Consider the following 19,571-nt stretch of genomic DNA (forward strand, 5'->3'; position numbering starts at 1 on the left):
CAGGGCTCCAAGTCAGGTCTCGCCCAGGGTTTCCCCCTGCTACCCTCCCTTGACCATCCTCGGTGTTTCTGAACCTAAGCCCCCCAGACCCAGCTTGAGCTTGGTTCCCTGGGGGGATGCCAGGCAGAAATAGTGGCTGTGCAGCCCTCACATTGCGCCTCCTTCCTGGGCTGGCAGGGTCTGGGTGGGCCCGCTGACTTTGTCTGTCCTTGCAGACAGATTCCCCAGGCGACGGCCTCCATGAAGGATGGCAAATGGGAACGGAAGAAGGTGAGCAGCCGGCTTTGCCTCACCCCACCTGGCTGGGTGCCCGAGGTCCACTCTGGGTGCTGACTTCCACTTCTTCACCTGTTTGCAGTTCATGGGAACAGAGCTGAATGGAAAGATCCTAGGGATTCTTGGCCTGGGCAGAATCGGGAGAGAGGTGGCCACCCGGATGCAATCCTTCGGGATGAAGGTAAGAGGTCACCAGACCACTTTGATGTGGGGCTTCCCATAGCAATTTTGGAGGAGGCAGATTTGCTTGAGAGAAGCTAAAGGCTTTGCCCTAGGAGGGCCTGACCCCCACTTTAGAGCTCCTGAGTGAATGGGTGGCAAAGCCAGGGAGGGAGGGAACATTGGCCTGCTGATCTAGACCCTTGAATTCAACATCTGGGAATGCTTGGTGGAGGTCCTTCAGCTCTGGGGTGAGTAATCGCCTTGAGTCCCCATGGAGCTGAGAGGGGTCTTGTATCCTGCCCTTCCTTTCCTCTTCTTCTGCGAGGGCCTCCCTGTTTTGCTGCTTCTGTCTTCTGTGATAATTCAGAAAACAGGAGCAAATTTATAACCTTAAAACAGAGCAATTGTCCATCCGTCTTCTAGCTCCCCTCCATAGTCCAGAAGAGATTGAAAGGTGCTTGCCTATACACTGTGAAATGATCATGGAGCCCACGGTGGCCAGGAGACCTCACACATCTCTCAGAAATCATCCCTGACCCCCGCCGCCCACCAGGGCTCTCTCTTATCCTATGCTGGGAGCTCAGTAGTTCTTCTGGTTGATGGAGGGTTGTCATCAGTAGCAGTGCCACCCCCAGCCCCTGGGGCCAATCCAGGAGACCTTGCCGAGGCGGGAGGCCATCCAGCCAAGAGAGGAAGCCCACGGGACTGCCCAGGTGGGCCAGAGAGGTGTAGCAGCTGGGTCGGCTGGTGGCCGTCTCCATGTTTCCTGTGACTGTTGAGGGAGGGATTGTGGGTTCAAACTGCAGCCAGGAAAGCTTTAGTTAAACATTAAGGAAAATGGTTTTGAAAATCAGATCATTTCAGTTCTAGAACAATTTACATAGAGCTGCTATGGAATTGTCCCTTTTTCCCTTGCTCTTTCTTTTCTCTATGTCCCTCCCACCTTCATTGCGTTAGAAGAGACTTTATAGATTAACCCTTAATTTTATGTCGACCTTTGGAGTTTGTAAGTTTTTGCAAAGGGCTCGCAGTAAATGGACGATGGACAAGAACCAGGTGGGCAACCCATTGTACCACAATCCACATCTTCTCTCCCCTGCCTCTACTTCCCACCCTATTAATTGAAGTCAGCCAGACATCGTTTCTAAGCCTCCGCACTGGGAAGGGCGGGGACCTTTTTCTGGCTCCCTGTGAGAGGTGGTTGTGGCCCAGCAGGATCCATTGATCGTGGAAACAAACCAAAGCCACGTCCTTTGTGCAGGGGTGGTGAGGTGCCGTAGCCACAGGGAGCACTTTCTCCTTTTTCCTCATCGGTGAGGGATCAAGGTAAAGGTTCAGCTCATGAAAAATTCTGATCATCTAAAAGCAGGGGTCAGGGTGAAGTAAAACTCGGGGCACAGGTAACCAAACAGGTGAGCGTTTCATCGATGACACAGTGACTTTGGGATGGTTGCCAGGCCCAGCAGCCGTTCTGTCACGTGCACTCAGCACACCAGGCTCTTCTAGCTCAGGAACACTCATTGTCAAGGACTTGAGACTTTGGCAGTGACTTAGGTCAGACAAGAAGTCCCACCTCATGTCTTGAATAATTGAAGTGATGGATAAGATAAGCTTGTCTGTTCCTTTGGCACCACTCAGCTACTTAACCGCTGCCAGGGCTGCTTCCTAGAGGCACAGAGGGATGTGGGACCTTGAGCATCAACAGCGGAAGTGACTGACAGGGCCCAGCTCAGAGATGCCTAGAGCCTGCTTATGAGTGTTGATCTGTGTCTCTGGCATAACCCTCACCACATGCCCACACGTTTTATTCCCAGCATGGTTTTGAGGATGTGGGTGCCTTTTTGTGTGTGTTGCAGCATGTAGCTGCTTCGTTGGGGGGTTTCTTCTGTCCAGATGTCTCTGGAGGGTTGCTCTAGACCGTCGTGCTTCTGGGACATGCTCTTTGAAAACCCAGAACACACCTTGGGATATCCCCCCAACCCCAGCCCCTCAAGAGCAGCCTGGCTCTGGTCCTTTCCCACTGGCCCAAGTGGTGTCTCTTTGTGCTCAGCTGCTCACTTTGACCCAGCTCCTTACCATGTTTCCAGGTCCCAACACATTCTTAATCTCATCTCAGGGCAGCAGATCACTGACCTGCATCACCTGAACCTCGGTTCATGTTCAAGCAGTTGTGGAGAGCAAGATTTTCTAAAGGGCAAGGAAGGAAGATTCTTGAGCAAATTGTAAAAGAGATGACTTCGCATCCAAACAGGACGCCGTCTGATTAGCGTTTACGAAACACAAGTTGTTTCAAACTAGTCTTGGTCTCTCTTTGGAAATCAGTATTAAACTGGTAATATCATGGGACTCCCTAGATGTCATATATCTTGACTATTTAAAATTATATTGTATTCATGTACTAAGTCAGTGCATTCTCATAAAAACTGCAATATAGATAGAGGTCTCCTAAATGACCACACCAGTCAGAGTTTCCTCACAGGTAACGTCGGTTTGATCTGTGTCATCTCAGATTTTTTCCATGCATTTATATGGAATGCATACAGTTCTATGCCTATAGAGGAATTCTATTTCTAGAGAGAATGGAATATTGTGCATGTCGTTAAGATAAAAACGTACGTCTTGGAATAAATAGATTTACCGTATTTTAAAACTGTTGCATGGAATTCCTTTGTAGGGATAAATTGATTTTGTTTGGCTATTCCCTCCTTGATGGACATTTAGATTGTTTGCAGATGTGGACTTTAGCAAGCGTTGGTGAGGTCTTTCATGATACCCTCGGGGTGAAGATGGAGACCGTGAGCGTGGTGCTAAGGGTTTAGTAACTGGTTGAAAGAGGGATCCGAATCAGTCTGTAGGGAGATTGTACAGGATGGTGCAGGGCTCTGCCTTGTCCACCATTCTCATCAACAGCCTGGATGATGTGTCATTTGTGGATGACAGGAAGCAAGGAGAAAAGTAGTTAATGCTTAAAAGTGCAGAAGCAGGTCCTAAAAGACATTCGAAGTCTAGAATAGTTGGACACTCTAATAGGAACTTTGTTTGGGATACATCAGTGCCCTACGTATGGGCCTCCAGAGCAACTAGACTTGGGTGTAGAGGTGAGTATAAAAGGCTTTTTCTAGGGGAGGAGGCCTTTGTTTGACAACAGGGCAGTGTGGTTAACAGCGAGTGATATGATTGATAGAAAAGTTTATGTGACTTCCGGCAGCATTAAAAGAAGTATGACATTCAGAGCAAGGGAGGTGACATTCTTCATGCTGTGCACTGATCAGCTCTTGTGTGAGTATTTGAGCAGTCAAAGACCCCAAGTTCTGGGAGACTGTGAAAGCTTTGGAGACAGGGTGATGGTGAGGGAGCTCATGTCTGTGTTTCCTAAGAAAGGGCTGAAGGCACTGGGGTCACTGAACCCATCAAGACTTGGGAGTCACAGTGGAGGCCTTCAAATAGCTAAACAGAAATCTTATAGAAGAGTCACACTCTCTAAGAAGCAGATCCAGGGAGGACCACTAGGTGTAAGCTGGAGGGGCAGAGCTACAGAGCTGGTCCCCAGTAGAATGAATGGTCTCAGGAGAGAGTGAGTCCCGCATCTCTGCAGATAGACCTGCAAGACCGGATAACCACTTGGCCAGCATGTGAAGAGGGCATGTGAACATAGACACAGACGCCCTGTGAGCCCTGATGTCTGTGAACATCCATCATCCCAATGGGCTACCACTTTCTTTATTCTTTTTTTTTTTTTTTTTTTGCGGGACGCGGGCCTCTCACTGTTGTGGCCACTCCCATTGCGGAGCACAGGCTCCGGACGTGCAGGCTCAGCGGCCATGGCTCACCGGCCCAGCCGCTCCGCGGCATGCGGGATCTTCCTGGACTGGGGCACGAACCTGTGTCCCCTGCATCGGCAGGCGGACGCTCAACCACTGCGCCACTAGGGAAGCCCCCACTTTCTTTAAACTGTGAAATGGTCCTGGCAGTGAGTTTACTGTGTGGTCCTAGGCAACGGTGTCCAATTATTAAGGACGGGGTTTGCTACAGTAACTTGGGAGAACAACCTAATTAAAGACATAGAGTGGACCAGTAGTCGTAGGGGACACTGAGTAGTTCTGGCTGGGCTGGCTCGGGCGAAACAGCAAAGCTTGTAGAGGTTATCTTTATCATCCTCTGCGCTCCTGGCACCTGGGGTCTTATCGTGTTCCTGATCTGTCACCAGGCTGTTTATCACTAATTAGGCTGCTAATGGACAACTATTATCTGACCCTCTCTAAGGTATCAGGATTTAAACTATCCGAAACGACTCTTCGGATAGTTTCATTTTGTTACAAGGAAAATGTTTTGGTGAAACGTGTGTGCAAAAAAAAAAGTGTAACAGATGAAACCATGGTTTTCCCCGTTTTTCCAACATGCCCGGGGAAAATGTCCTCCCTAAGCAAACCGGACTGTGAAAGCAGGGAACCGTTCATGGCTTTCTCTTGTGTGACTGAACAGGCATCAAAACAGGTGGACAGTTTTCATTTTCACCAATACTGAAAAGTGTAACTGATGCAGGACCTCTGTCTACCATTCTTGCTCCAAGTGACAACAGTACCTGCTCTTCTAGGGTCATGGAACTCCTCCAGACGGGGGAAGTCTCAGCTCCTACATTCTAAGCCCCAGTATTACTGAGCCTCCTTGGCCTCGTTTTGAGTTTATACTTCAACATAATGCTTTCAGATATATGGTGGTTGGGTGAAAACGATTTCTCTGGTAAAACTGTTACTTATATAAATGTGCAGAATAAAAGCTATTAAATAGTTAAAAAAAAAAAAGGGCTCCCTTCACATCACAGGAGCTGTGAGGAGAGACCTTCTTGGGCTCAGATACTGGGGGTGGACCACCCCTTTCCCTTCCTTTCTTTGTGACTGTCTGGTCACTTACGGAAGGGGGAGCTTAGCCAGGTGGGGATCGGTGGGCGAAGAGCCCACTTATGCCAGCACAGGCCTAGAAGGAGCCCTGGTTTCCACCTTAGAGCAGCTGCTGTCCTTGCTTTGAGCCACAGGTGCAGATGTGGGTTTCAGGATAATTCTGGCAGCCTGCAGCCCGCTGGTGTTCTGAATCATTTGGGTCTTACACTCTGTGATGTTCTTTCTGCTTGAAGCTTTTTCTCAATCGTGTTGCTGGATAACAGGTTATAACTCTGGAGGCTCAAGGCACTCAAGCTGGCCTGTCCCCTAGAATGGGTCCACAGGCCCCAGCCGACCAGGGGCTGAGCCTTGCGCTTTCTTTTCAGGGTTTTCTGTGAGGAGCAGACCAGCATCTCTTAACAGTTTCTTTGCGCCCAGGGTTGTGATGAGTCTGACGTTAGCCCAGAGGGATGGACGTTGAACCCGAGGCACCAGTTGTCCCCGATTCTTTCAGGTCCTGCTAATATTGACTGAGATCTGCTGTGTTAGATACTGTGTTTGCAATGACCCTCTGGGGTCAATATTATTAACCCAGTTTTACAGATAAGGAAACTGAGGCCCAGGGAGCTTATGTGATACGCTCAAGATAATAGGACGAGTAAGGGGTGGAGTCCAGCTCAGACTCTGGGCCTCCTGAGTTCCAGTCTGGTGCTTTTTGCCCCACTCCACCGCCGCCGTCTTTATTCCTGATCCCTGCTCGTTAATCAGTCCCTGCCCCGTGTCCCTGTGCTCAGCCATTTGCGGGACAGGCGGCTGCCATCTCAGTCTGGTACCTGGAATTCCTACTGCCCTAGAGCAGTGATGTTCAAATATTTTCCGATATAGAATAAGGACCTGAGGCATGGGCGCAGAAAGAGAGCAGGTGGTGGGGCTCTGGGCCTTCACCTCTGCACCTTTGAATTGATCTGGTTTTATCCGGAGTTTCTGTGTAAGGTTTCATCGTGTTGGGGGAGAGCACCAACGCTAAGCCCGAAGATTGGCTCTGGGGTAGAGAGGGGGCATGACTGTTAGGCTCCCCTGTTGGAATCCCTTTACCTTGAAGGCCTTCTTGCTCTCCTCCGTCCACGGTCAGCCAGGGGACCGGAAGCAGCGTGCTCAGCCTCCCAAGGCTGCCTTCTAGGACGGCAGCTAGGACGTCACCCGGGAGCTCCGCTTGAAAACCTAGGGTTCCTCTGCCGCCCCAACATCAGGAGTCCTGGGACAGGGTGAGGTGGGGCATCCCTTTGCGCAGCTCCCCAAGGCTCCTCTCTAGGAAACATAGATGTGTGTAACCGCGAGTGTCCTGATTTCCGCACGTGAGGACATCTGACCTAGCCAGGATACATTAGGACGTGCCTCGGGATTGGTCTCCCGGGCCTGCTATCACCCTTTTTATCTCTGGCAACGTGGTCCCCTGATATAAGAAGCCCAGCCCTTAGTTGAGCTCAGCTCCTGTCCGCCCTGGGTATTTTGAGTGACAAATGAGAACAGGGTAGAATTCTTCCCTGCGGTTGTCTGCAGATGAACGAGGTACTGTTTCTCTGTGAAAGAAAGCTGAGTCGGGGCCTGCTGACCGCTGCGGCAGACGCTTATCCCTCCTCTTCCCCCCACCCCACGCCGTCCACTTCCCTTTAGACCCAGGCAGCTGCAGCGGGGGCACTGGGCCAGGCTTGGCCTGCAAGACCCTTCCTCCTGGCAGCCCCGTGCTGCTTCTTGGCTCCTAGGAGCCCAGAGCCAATAGAGTTGTGTGAACCCCCTCCATCGGGCTTGGCTGTGTGACCTCCGTTGGTGTCCCTACCCTCTTCCCGCTCCACATGAGGAAAAGTACATCTGGCTTAGAAATGAACGGGGCCGTTGTTCCAACCAGCCTCAGAGCCCACGGACAAAGACGACTTGTGAGGACAAGGGCAGGATCCTCTCCCCTCCCCTGGGCGTTTCATTCTCCCCAAGAGAAACGAGGAGGTTACATCTGGGGGAATGGCCACGTGGGGCTCGGGCGGTCCCGAGCTCACGATCCGGTAGGGCGTCTGGGAGGCAACCTCTTTCTCCTAAACCTCTGCCGGAGGTCGGAGTGGGACCCACCCGGCGTTTGTTGTCCCACAAGGCTGATGATGAAAAACGTGACCCCAAAGTGACACCTTGTTCATAACCGTTTTCAGTTTCTTCTCTGGGAGTGCTGACTTGATATAGCAATCTTCTGTGCCGTTATTTTCTAAAATAACTTGTATATTTCCCTAATTTCAAAATAAATTCATGATCCGTGGGGGAAAGTTAAACGAGCGTAGGAAAGCATAAAAGAGAAAAATTAATCCTACCACCTAGAGATGACCACTGTTGAAGTTCTTTCTTTGTTTTTGTTTAATCCTGGGCCAACTCAACATTTTCTCAGGGCTAAGGGAGCTTTCTTTTCATGGAATGTTGAATTGTTGGAAGTCAGAGCAGGGGTGACTTTGAAATCATCCACCTGCTTCTTTACGTAGAGTTGAGGACCCAGGTCTGGAGGCACTGACTTGCACCTTGACACACAGTCGACAGTGACTGAGGCAGGACTCAGGTCCGGCTCCTGGTTCACTGGTTCAGAGGCCGTATCCTGGGTCCTGCCAGCCTGCCCAGCTCAGTTGGCTGTCCGGCCTTCTTGAGGACATCCATGCCTTTGAGACATGGACCAAGCCCATGGAGAGAGCCCTGGGAAGGCTTCCTGGGCAGACCAGGCAGAAAGTGGGTAGGTCTTTTCTGTTGCAAGAGGTGGATGCTTCTCGCCTGGTGGCATATGCATCCCTGCTGCTTGTGCTGCCTTGGCAACCTTTAAAGCATTGTCCCTGCTGAGAGGGGTGTGGCTGACACCCAAGATTCTTTCTGATGTGGGAGAGATGTTTCCATCTCATTCTACTCCTGTTTTCTCAGGTGGGGCTGTGGGCTGCTCACTCCACCCCTGATTACAGGGTAGGCATTAGGAGTGCAGGCCCTGGAGTCAGAATACTTGTGTCCCAGCTCTACCACTTGCTACTCTTAGGACCTTGGCTAAATCATTTAACCTCCACCTTAGTTTCCTCATATGTGAAACAGGGAAATAATAGTACCTAAGGAGGTTTGAGACACATAGTGAATTCTAGAGATGTTTGCCATTATCCGCTATGAGTCTGTGTCCTTTCTTCCTTCTCCTGAGCTTTGTCTTCTCCACCTTTCCCTCTTCCCATCAATATGTGATGACCTTTAGCTGATTTCATAGGGTTGATGAAGTTTACACCCCTGAGTTTCTTGTCTGTCCCCATCTCCCAGGCGTCAAACTTCCCTCCTTCTCCGCAGCCTCAGGGCGGTCCCTCTGCTTTGGGGGCCCACCCCCTCCCCAGCCAGCCCAGACCAGGCTTCTTTCTGGGTCCTCCCCACCCACGGTGCCTTTATGTCTCACTTTCCCTCTCTTGATGTCCTTCCCCATCCCAGTTCAACCTGCCTTGTTGAAAGGATTTGTCGTTAGTCATTTATACCTCTGCACGATTAGTCACCAAGTTATGCCTTCCAAAACGAGATGCACTTTAAGTCTTGTTAAAAGAAACTTCAAGAGAGGGGACCGTACTCTCCCCGCTGGTGTCAGCACTGGTGTTTCACCATCTTCCCCAGTGGCGAGTCCTGTCTCCTTGGTAACCCGCTCAGCACCACCACTGTCCTCCTCCCTCATCTCTTCCTCGCTCTGTTGAAGTGGGCGGTGCACCTGCCTCTGTCTCCTGGCCTGTTGGGCCTCCGGCTGCAGCCAGCTTCTCCCCCATTTCCCTCATGCCCTCCGACCGCGTCACCGCTTCCCGCAGGATCGTCCCGCCTCACGTGGGCTCCCCACTTTCCAAGGGCGTCTGAGCTCCCCTGGTCCAACCGCGCACCGGTTGTTCCCCCACCCGTTCATGGTTCAGCGCTTGGAGGTGGGCGAACCTGCCTTTGAACTCTGGCGCCGCCCCCTCCAGTGTGTAAGCTCCACTTCCTTCAGCTCTAATGAAGGAAGAAGAATAGTGCCAACCCAGTTGTATTGTCATGAGAGGTAGACAGGTGTTGGGGAAGGCTTAACTGTGGTGCGCGGCATAGGGTCAGTGCTCCATTAGTCACAGGCTGCTGTGACTAATAATACCAGTGCTAATAATGAACAGTGACACTTACTCTCCCTCTCTGACTTCCCCAGACCATAGGGTATGACCCCATCATTTCGCCAGAGGTCTCGGCCTCCTTCGGTGTGCAGCAGGTGCCCTTGGAGGAGATCTGGCCTCTCTGTGACTTTATCACTGTGCACACACCTCTCCTGCCTTCCACCACAGGTAGGTGTGCCCCTACCTTGTGGGTTGGTCACAGAAGCCACAGACCAGATAAGGGTGGGCCCTTAATCTGGCCTTTCCGCCTATGCTGGGGACCAGCTGTGGCGGTGGCCCATTCAGATCCTGTGAGCATGGAGCACGGTGATGTTTTGTTACATGGCCTTGCATCAGACCGAGGAGGGGTGAGTTAGGTAGAAATGCACAGGGTCTGGGTGGGCTGGGTCAACATGTAGGACCAGTGACCCCATGAGTACTTCCTGGGACCACTGCCGGCAGCACTAATGTCTCGGGGATATTTGGGATGTTTCTAAACTGAGTCTGGTCCAAATCCATGACAAGGACTCCTGCCCCAGAGCATCTGAGAAGGGAGCAGTGAGACCAGAAAGACCGTGGTCCCCCAGAAAGGAGGTGTGTGGGGAAGAGCTGGTGGGAAGGAGAGAGGGCCTTTGGAGCCGCTGCGGTTGCCAGTGCAGTGGGGAGAGCACGGGGATCCCCACACCAGTGTCGCAGGAAAGCTCCTCCCTCCGTTCCAGGCCTGCTGAACGACAGCACCTTTGCCCAGTGCAAGAAGGGGGTGCGTGTGGTGAACTGCGCTCGCGGAGGGATTGTGGACGAAGGCGCCCTGCTCCGGGCCCTGCAGTCGGGTCAGTGTGCTGGAGCCGCGCTGGACGTTTTCACAGAGGTGAGTCCCTGCTCAGTGCTGGTGGAGAGGGGAGACCAGATCAGAGGGACTTGGGCTGCAAGCCCAGCTGTGCAAAGACCTTGAGCTTCCTGTCTCTAGTGGGAGAAATTGTGTCACCAAAGGTAACACATCTGTGGTTTGAGGAGCCCAGTGCAGAGCCTGGTACAGAGGCAGCCGAGCTGTCTTCTGCAAAACTCAGAGTTTATATAGGACGCATTCCTGGGCTTGGGCTCCTGGACGGCTACCCTGTTGATAAGTTCAGAGGAAGACAGAGCAGCAGATCAGTTCTGAGGCGGAGGATTTGGGGCAGGCAGAGAGGGGTTTAAGGTATTGATACAGATCTCTGGTGAAATGAATCCCACTGCCAAGAAGACATTCCACCCAGTGTATGTTGGCTTTCCTTTTCCTTCCTCTCTTCCCGCAGAGGGAAGGAAGCCGAGGATACTGGTTAGACGTGTTCCCCTGGTCCCAGAGGCTGCTGTCCCTAGGTCTCTGTGCAGGAGCAGAGATATAGCATCTGCTCACCCACTGCCCCCATCCTGCCCTCACACCCGATAGCATTTCCACTCGAATCCTGTCCACCTCTCTTAAAAATCCCACCTCAGCGTCAGAGATCGGGGAGAAAGCACGGGCTTTGGATTAGGCAGCGGGGGTTTGCTGGTTACCAGCTTTGTGGCCTTGGCAAGACCCTGGCCCTCTGACGCCCCGTAGCACTCAGTGTCTGTTCCCTGCCCAGGGCACAGCATGCGTTGGGTTTGTGGTCCTGGCCATCTCTCTCAGCTACATCGTCAGCTCCTTGAAGGCAAGGGTGTGCCTGGCTCTTGTTTATATCGCCGTCTCCCTAACACGGCACCTCCCCCCGCTCTCTTTGGCCTCCCCATGACACTTCCTACTCTGCGGCCGGCACTCACAGACCTATGTGGCCAAATCCCGTGGGAGCCGATAGAGTCCTGGGGAGAATGCAGAAGAGAGGAGGCCTAAGTAACAGGTCCAAGGCCCCTGTATTGTGCCCGGTGAGCAGAAGGGGTGGCAGGGGCACTGGAGGGTGGGGTAGGGGTGGCCAGGTGGGCCGCCTGTCCTGGTGAGAGCCAGGATGCAACACCCGTGTGGAATGCCCTCAAAGAGCCTGCCTCTGTGCTAAGAGCTGACAGGAAGTGCTGAGGGGTGGACTGGACTTGGGGCAGGGGCTAGAGGGGAAAAACCAATATCAGCTATACCAGCTACCACTGGTTGAGAACCTCCTTTATTACTGCATAATCCATAATAGTGTTAGGAGGTAGGTAGTAGTAACCCATTTTATAGACAGGGAAACTGAGGCTCAGAGAGATGGAGATTTCGCCCAAAGGCACATAGGTAGTACGTGGTGGAGCTGAGATTGGAATCCGGTCTACAGCTCTGTCTCCTCTGCTGTGATGGAACATTCATGAGGAAGACGGTTATTATTGAGTCCAGTGACCACCCAGACAAAACGGAAGTAGGAGGCAGCATCATCCCTGCCCTCTTCCCCTCCAACTCCCTGGGGCCATCTGAAGCAACCCACCCAGAGGTGTCTCTTTCTGGGCAGGAGCCACCCCGGGACCGGGCCCTGGTGGACCACGAGAACGTCATCAGCTGCCCCCACCTGGGCGCCAGTACCAAGGAGGCCCAGAGCCGCTGCGGGGAGGAAATTGCCGTCCAGTTCGTGGACATGGTGAAGGGGAAATCTCTGGCGGGAGTAGTAAGTACGCCATGTGGGGCTGCGCCCGGAGGTCAGAGGGAGGAGTTGCAGAAGGGCGTGTTGTCGCTGGGACCAGATTCAGCCCTGGGAGCCCAAGATAAGGGACTGTACTTGAGCCAGCGTGCTGGGTGGGGTGGCAGGAGCTGCCCCTGCTTAGCCTTGAGAGCTGAGGCCCGGCAGCAAGGAGCCAGCTCAGCTTGTTTATATTGTAGGCTCACTGCTGAGATTGTGTTTTTTCCCAGTGCCCTGCCTCTGGAGAAAGGCTCCTTTGTTCTCCACAGGCCTTGGGAGTGAAGGAGTGTGGCTGGGATGATGGCGGAATGCCCGAGGTAGGGGCAGGTGGGGGACGGCCTGTGGAGAAAGCCCTGAGAGGGCGTTCTCACCTCGTGACCCCGAGCGCTCGCCTTTCATCCCATCTCTCTTAGGACCCTGAGCAGGGTTGCCCTACCCAGAAGCCTGCACCCATCATCCCCATAGGAACCCTCCAAGCCAGCTGGCCCCCTTTCTTTCCCCCAAATCATGGTTTCTTGACTGTGTTCACAGTGGGCCCTTCCTGGTACATGTTCCTCTTCCAACCTGAACCTGACTTATACTTCAAGTCCTGTCTCATTCACTCAGTCACTCAGATGGTCCCTAAGCTCCAGTGGGTACCAGATACTGTCAGAGCCCTTTGGGGATATGGAGGTGAATAAGGAAGGCATAGCTGTCCATCAAGGGGCTTGCGCGCCACCTGCCCCTTCACGAAGACTTGCTTGGCCTTTCTAGCTCCATCCCAACCCTTTTGCAGTGAGCCACATTCTCTCCTATTATTGACGTTTCATGAGTTTATATCTTAGTTCTTAATTAAATTCTAAGTTCTCAGAGGACAAACAACAAAAAAGAAAACACCACCAAAAGCAAAACGATGTAAGCTTCTCTGCAGTTCATGTGGCTCTGCCTGGAGCATTTAACCAATAATGAATGAGAGTTGGGGCGCGGCTGGGGGGTAGTCCCTGACCCTCCTGGCTGACCCTCAACACAGGCATTTTCGCTTCTGAGGACAGAACTGCGGCAGGAGAGACACAGGATGCTTTGTTCAACCCTGCCAGCCCTGGTTTAAGAGCCCAGGCCACTGTGGCCTCTACACCCTGAGAAAGTAAAGGCGCCTACTGCTGTCCCGTAGGAGGGCTCCTCGGGGGCAGCCTTCGCAGGTGCGACGGGCAGGCTGGGACAGCCTGGCAGTGGCCACAGCTCGGTGGTCAACAAAGACACATCCACATCCACGTCTGCACCCTCTCTCTGCGCTGTGTCTGTGGGCTTCTCAAGACAGGGCACGCTTTCTCACTCCCTTTGCATGCCGTGGGCTTCTGAGCAGTTCATTCCTCCGCCCGTGAGGCTGGAGGGGACCCAGGCGAGGTTTGGGCCACCGTGACCATTGCCACCAGTCTGGGCTGGGCTTTTCTTTTTTCTGTCCACTCACAAGGCAGGGTACAGCCCTCAGCGGTGCAGCCCTTATGAGTTATTCAGGGAGTGGTGGCATTCCAGGCCTTTTCATGACGGGGACTCAACACCAGCTCCATCCAATGGGCCCACAAAATGTCCCCTTCTTACTTAAGAGGTCACATCTCCTAGTCAAATTGTTAAACTTAGGCAAATTGAACTCTCCAGCCACAACGGCTGGTGGGGTAGAGTAGGCATTTGTAAGAAAGACATATTTGTTACATGGGAAACTCCTCTGTCCCTCATTCTTTACCGGGTCCTCTCCAGTTCTGCTCTGACGTGAGGCACAGGTTAGCATTAGGGTCAGGTTGGTGCCCCAGTGCATTGGCTCTTCCTGGAGGCTCCCACTCATCTTCTAGAGAAGACAGACGCTCCTTTTACTCAGCAGACCTGGGGGAAGCACCGCCCTGGCCTGTGCAGGCACCTGACCAAGCGTGACGCCTGCCTTTGGGGCTTCTCAGTTGAGCACTTTCCTGCTGCCTGCTGCAGGCTTTCACACCCCAGCTGTGGCCTGGCCCTTCAGTTCTCCCCCTGCAGCTCTGGGACTCACTGCCCTTTCTGTGCCCTTCGGAGAGGATCAAAGGGGACCCGGCCGCAGGGTGCGATCACACCAGGATGCCCCTTACACAGAAGGGTCTGCTGGGGGTCCCGCCTCCTTGGTTGTTTCTGTCATCACAAGTCTCTTCTTTAATTCTCTGCCAGTTGTGTCTTTATGAAAACAGGAATAGAAGCGTCCGTGTTTTCTTTTCATTACATCTTAGAGCTGCCTGATTTGCATCCAACCCGGGTTTCTTTTTCTTTTCTTTTTTTTTTTTTTTTTGCAGTACGTGGGCCTCTCACTGCTGTGGCCTCTCCCGTTGCGGAGCACAGGCTCCAGACGCGCAGGCTCAGCGGCCATGGCCCACGGGCCCAGCTGCTCCGCGGCACGCGGGATCCTCCCAGACCGGGGAACGAACCCGTGTCCCCTGTATCGGCAGGTGGACTCTCAACCACTGCGCCACCAGGGAAGCCCCCAACCCGGGTTTCTAATTGAATCTTTCTTAGATGGTTCTCTTTACAAGTTGCCTCAGCATAAGTGGCCAGATACTTAACTCAGAGCCACAAGATGGAATAGACATTTTGACACAGAACAAGCTGGTTTTCGTTATCAAGCCCCTGCTGGGGGTCCAGCCAGCCAGACCGTAGACTTACGACGTCAGAAGATTACGTGGCTTCTGCCTTCTTCAACTGCCTAGCAGGCCTGTGGTGGACTTCACAGGAGTCAACTTTTAAAGAGTGATAGGATCATCAGAAGTGTGTGAATCCAGGGAGTTCCCTGGTGGTCTAGTGTTTAGGATTCTGCGCTTTCACTGCCATGGCCTGGGTTCAATCCCTGGTTGGGGACCTGAGATTCCACAAGCTGCGCGGCATGACCAAAAAAAAAAAAAAGTATATAAATCCAGCCTTACAAATTGTGATTTTTTTTTTTTTTTTTTTTGCGGTACACGGGCCTCTCACTGTTGTGGCCCCTCCCGTTGAGGAGCACAGGCTCCGGACGCGCAGGCTCAGCGGCCATGGCTCACACGCCCAGCCGCTCCGCGGCATGTGGGATCTTCCCGGACCGGGGCACGAACCCGTGTCCACTGCGTTGGCAGGTGGATCCTTCACCACTGCGCCACCAGGGAAGCCCTCCCCATACGTTTTATGTCAAAGACCCATCTTCCTTCCCCAGCACAGGAGAAACAAGTCTCCGGTGGAGTGGGTTGGGGGCGCTGGCACATGTTCAGAGAAGAGGGAGTTGTCTTTTTCCCCATCTTCCCACTCCCTTCTGGCAGTTGGAAGTGGTCTTAGCCTTCTGTGCCCTCTTCTGGCTCTATAGCTCTCCTCAGCTGTGGGAACACGTTGTTGTCACCTCGTTGGTGGCTAGTGGAAGTTATCACCCCCCAGGCACCCAAAGCAAGGGTGGCCCCGTGCCACCTGCTCTCCACGTGGAGCTGAGTCTCAGCAGTAAGACCTTGCTTGGGGGCCGAGTTGGGCAGGTGTGCCCTGTCCCATCCCTTCCTGACCTCTGCCCTGCTCCCCTGTCTCTGCAGGTAAACGCCCAGGCCCTCACCAGTGCCTTCTCTCCACACACCAAGCCTTGGATTGGTCTGGCAGAAGCTCTTGGGGCACTGATGCAAGCCTGGGCTGGGTCCCCCAAAGGGACCATTCAGGTGGTAACACAGGGTAAGCCGGGAACTCTGCAGAGGGAGAGGGAAGAGGGGCGTGGACTCGGCACCCCACCGGGCGTGTCTGCTGCAGGCGCAGACCAGTGAGGGACGCAGAGGTGACCCCGCTCTCGTGACTCCGCGCTTCATGTTTGGTCTGAGGATGGCTTGCTTGCTACTGACGAGAATGAGGACAAAAAGTTATTGGGAGATATACTTAATTTTCGTAAATCACGTTGATGCAGTCTTTTTAAGACATGCATGTTTGGGGTGCAAGAGGGACCTCCGTAAGATTTGGAATTTCACGTGCGAGGCAGTAGGATTGGTGGAGGGAGTCCGGGTGAAGCAACAGAACATTTTATTCTGGTTTTGACCCTGTTGCTTACCTGCTGTGGGACTTTTCCTTCTCTGAGCTGTGAGTTCTTCACCTGTGAAGTGAAAGCCGGGGCGGGGGTGTCAGACGAGGCAGGCGGCGAGGACATTTTGTGCTCTGACATCCTCAGGTGGGCCCTCGGGCAGGCTGATGCCCGCAGGGGCATTTGCTCTGCAGGGGAGTGGAGACGGGAGCAGTCCCCGCTGTCTGCCCCTCTGCAGGCTCTGGCCGCCTGTGCAGTGGGTCCAGCCCTGTGCGGGCGTGGTTGAGAGACCAGGGAGGGCCCCGGTCCCCTGACCCCTGCAGGGGCTTGTCCTGCCCGTTGACCATTGGGCATCCCCTCCCTTGGGGAGAGACTGGAGCAGAGGCAGGTAGAACCTGAGCATTGCCGGTACCAGGCAGGGGCAGAGCCAGGGGCCTCGCTGGCTGGGGTGCCGAGGCCTCAAGGAGACAAGACAGGGGAGTGGGCCCAGCTGCTTTAGTCGCCCCTTCCTGCTTCCATTTCCCAAGGCTGGCAAGGGCCTGAGTGCCGGGTAGGGATGAGGGTAGGATATTCTTCAAGTGTCCCTTTGGGGAAGGACAGGCAGGCCAGGGCGGACAGGCCAGGGGCAGGTGTGCGGGGCAGCAGAGTTAGGCCGGGTTCTGGAGAAGAGCTTCTTAAACTGGTGTAGAGCATCCCCGGTGTCCTGGCCTGGACCCCCCCGTGTGTCCCCCGCCCCGGCCACCTCTCTGCCTGCAGAGGAAAGCAGAACCGCCTGGCAGGCTGGAGTTGGGCCCCCAGGTCAGTGAGGAGCCGTGACCCAGAGCTCGGGGCCAGTGATGTGCTGCCCACCCCCTTGTTGTTCTACACACAGTGGCCTTACGGTGGCTTCTCTGGGTCCCCAGGATTGTCCCTGAAGAACTCTGGGAACTGCCTGACCCCCGCCGTCATCGTTGGCCTCCTGAAGGATGCTTCCCGTCAGGTGGAGGTGAACCTGGTGAATGCCAAGCTGCTGGTGAAAGAGTCCGGCCTCGATGTGCGCACCCCTCCCCTCCCCTCCCCTCCTCTCCATCCCCTCCATCCCGGGTCAGCACTGCTTTTCTCGCCTGCGTTCAGAGCACCTTGCAGCTCTGCTCCCCGAGCGGGAGCCCTGGGCGCCAGTCCTGCAGGTGACAGTGTCTGCCTGTGAGAAGTAGCTGTGATCTCTTCACTTGCAGAGTGCAGATACCACCGGCCCCGAGCATCGCTACGAGTGAACTAATACTCGTGAAAGTGCTTTGTGTATAAGTGCTCTGTGAGTGGGAGGAGCAGCAGTAGCCCCACTTCACAGCTGAGGAAATCGAGGAGCCCGGCTGGGAGCTGGGAGATAGCCCGGCGTGCTCGGCCCCGATTCTCCAACCAGTGCCCCTTTACCACGGCACCCGGGTTCCTGGTTAGTCTGCAGACTCCGGGAGCTCGCCACACATCCTCTTAGCCTCTGCCGCCCCTCGTGGCTTCCCCATCTGCCCTCTCCCCCCCCAGCCCTGAATTGCTGAGCGTGGCGTGGCCGCAGCACTGAAGCCCTATAAATTGGCGATTAGGCCTAGGGAGGGGATGGGCATCACTGTGCCTTTTTGCCTTCTCTCTGCAGGTAACCACTTCCCACAGCCCTGCTGCACCAGGGGAGCAGGGCTGCGGGAAATGCCTCCTGACTGTGGCCCTGGCAGGTGCCCCCTACCAGGCCGTGGGCTGGGTCCAGGGCACCACGCCTGTGCTGCAGGCACTCAACGGAGCTGTCTTCAGACCAGAGGTGCCTCTCCACCGGGGCCTGCCGCTGCTCATGTTCAGGACTCACCCCTCCAACCCTGCGATGCTGCCGACCATGATTGGTGAGGAGGGACCTGTCGGGCCAGCCGGTGCCCTTGAGGCAGCGGTGGGTGTGTGTTGAGGGCTCTGTCCTGGGACTGGGCTCCGTGGACATTTGCCTCCTTCGGCCCCTCTCCATGCCTGCCGGCATCACTGGATCTGCAGCTGGTTCCAGGACATTTGGGGAGCCGGTATGGAGTTCTGAGGTTAAGTGCCTTATCTAAGGTCGTCGAGTGGTGCGTCAGGGCTAGGGCCCCAGAGCCCCTATTGATAGGCAGGTGCTCACCACAGCAAGGACACAGTTGAGAACTGCCTGTAGAGCTGTATCCCAGGAGCTCAGAATTAAGTTGCAGGTTTCCTTCTGACCGCAGGCCCGGTGGTGGCCAGCCTGATCCAACAAAGCATGTCAGGGCATCCCCTCCAGATGTCGTGGGCATCTTGGATCTGCTCCTGTCCCCTGGCGCTCGGGCTCCTGGGAGTTCTGGAGCACTTCCAAGTATGGCAGAGACTGTGTCCACAGGCCTCCAAGGGCCTAATTTCACTATCGTTGCCAGCTGCCCAGGGGAACTTTCCCCTGCTTTTCCCCTTTGCTGATGGTCTGGATAAAACTGGCAGCCGGCAGGTCCAGCTCTGGCTCTTTGTGGTTGATCTTCCCTCCCCTGCCTTGCCTGATAGCCAGGGTGTTCCTAAAGCCTGCAGAAGAGCGAGGGACCTGGGCAGAGCCCTTTGTTCCCTGTCTCAGTGCTTTGATTCTGAGACCATCACCCCCGTTGCAACATTGATCTTGGGAACTCAAGGCTTGTGAGCCTGCTCCCAGCCTCTTGCTTCTCCTTCCCCCCAGCCCTGTGCCAACCAGGGGTTTCTTCTACTTCCAGGCCTCCTGGCAGAGTCGGAGGTGCAGCTGCTGTCCTACCAGACCTCGATGGTGTCAGATGGGGAGACCTGGCACGTCATGGGCATCTCCTCCCTGCTGCCCAGCCTGGAGCCCTGGAAGCAGCACGCGACCGAGGCTTTCCAGTTCCACTTCTAACCTTGGGCTCACTTGTCCCAGCCTCGTGGGATTTTCTGAAGAAACACACCCACTGGAAGAGGAGAGCCACATTCCTGGGGCTGACGCTGCTTGTGTCTCATCTGACCCCTGTCGTACAGCAATAACCACCCAATAAAGAGCCTACCCTGTACTCTTCCGGGTACCTTTGTGTTGTCATTACCCTGAAGAGCCACCAGAGGGCATCCGCAGGCAGCCGTGGGGTTAGATGCTCTGCCTTGGAGGAGTAGGATTAAAGCTCAGACTGCTCCCACAGAAGTCTCCATCTGCTGGGGGGACAGAGCGCACAGAGGCCACTGGAAGCAGTGAGGAAAGTGCCACAACAGGTGTATGAATTCTGTTGAGAGCAGCGGAGGAAGTCATTGGAGCTGTGGATGGTGGTTCCCAGGAGATAGTTGGAAAGATTTCATAAGGGGAAGAAAGTGTGAATAGAGGCACACAGGGCCTGAGGTTGTTTGATGAGTTCCCAAAGCCAGCTCAGTAGGGGCTGGGCAGTATATTACTTGATTTTTTTTTTTAAAGATGATTTTCACAAAACATGGCAGAATGGTATTCCTGCATCCTAAGGGTTTCACCTTTTGAGGGTTTTTTACTCCATCTGTAGGGGATGAC

The 19,571-nt window shown here is 54.2% G+C and overlaps 1 protein-coding gene across 1 annotated transcript in view; it reads left to right on the top strand.

Annotated features, from left to right (window-relative positions):
- The window catches only part of PHGDH (phosphoglycerate dehydrogenase), a 30,993-nt gene extending 11,911 nt beyond the window's left edge, over positions 1 to 19,082 (top strand). Inside the window, exons 4-12 of the mRNA XM_079923942.1 lie at positions 216 to 270; positions 359 to 457; positions 9,520 to 9,652; positions 10,183 to 10,331; positions 11,896 to 12,048; positions 15,600 to 15,732; positions 16,972 to 17,102; positions 17,697 to 17,934; positions 18,787 to 19,082. Of these exons, the coding sequence (XP_079780068.1) occupies positions 216 to 270; positions 359 to 457; positions 9,520 to 9,652; positions 10,183 to 10,331; positions 11,896 to 12,048; positions 15,600 to 15,732; positions 16,972 to 17,102; positions 17,697 to 17,934; positions 18,787 to 18,941 (1,246 nt within the window). The 3' untranslated portion in view covers positions 18,942 to 19,082. The remainder of the gene's footprint in view (positions 1 to 215; positions 271 to 358; positions 458 to 9,519; positions 9,653 to 10,182; positions 10,332 to 11,895; positions 12,049 to 15,599; positions 15,733 to 16,971; positions 17,103 to 17,696; positions 17,935 to 18,786) is intronic.
- Positions 19,083 to 19,571: the final 489 nt, after the last annotated feature.

This window comes from Stenella coeruleoalba, assembly GCF_951394435.1.
Source record: "Stenella coeruleoalba genome assembly, chromosome: 1".
NCBI classification, from domain to species: domain Eukaryota; kingdom Metazoa; phylum Chordata; class Mammalia; order Artiodactyla; family Delphinidae; genus Stenella; species Stenella coeruleoalba.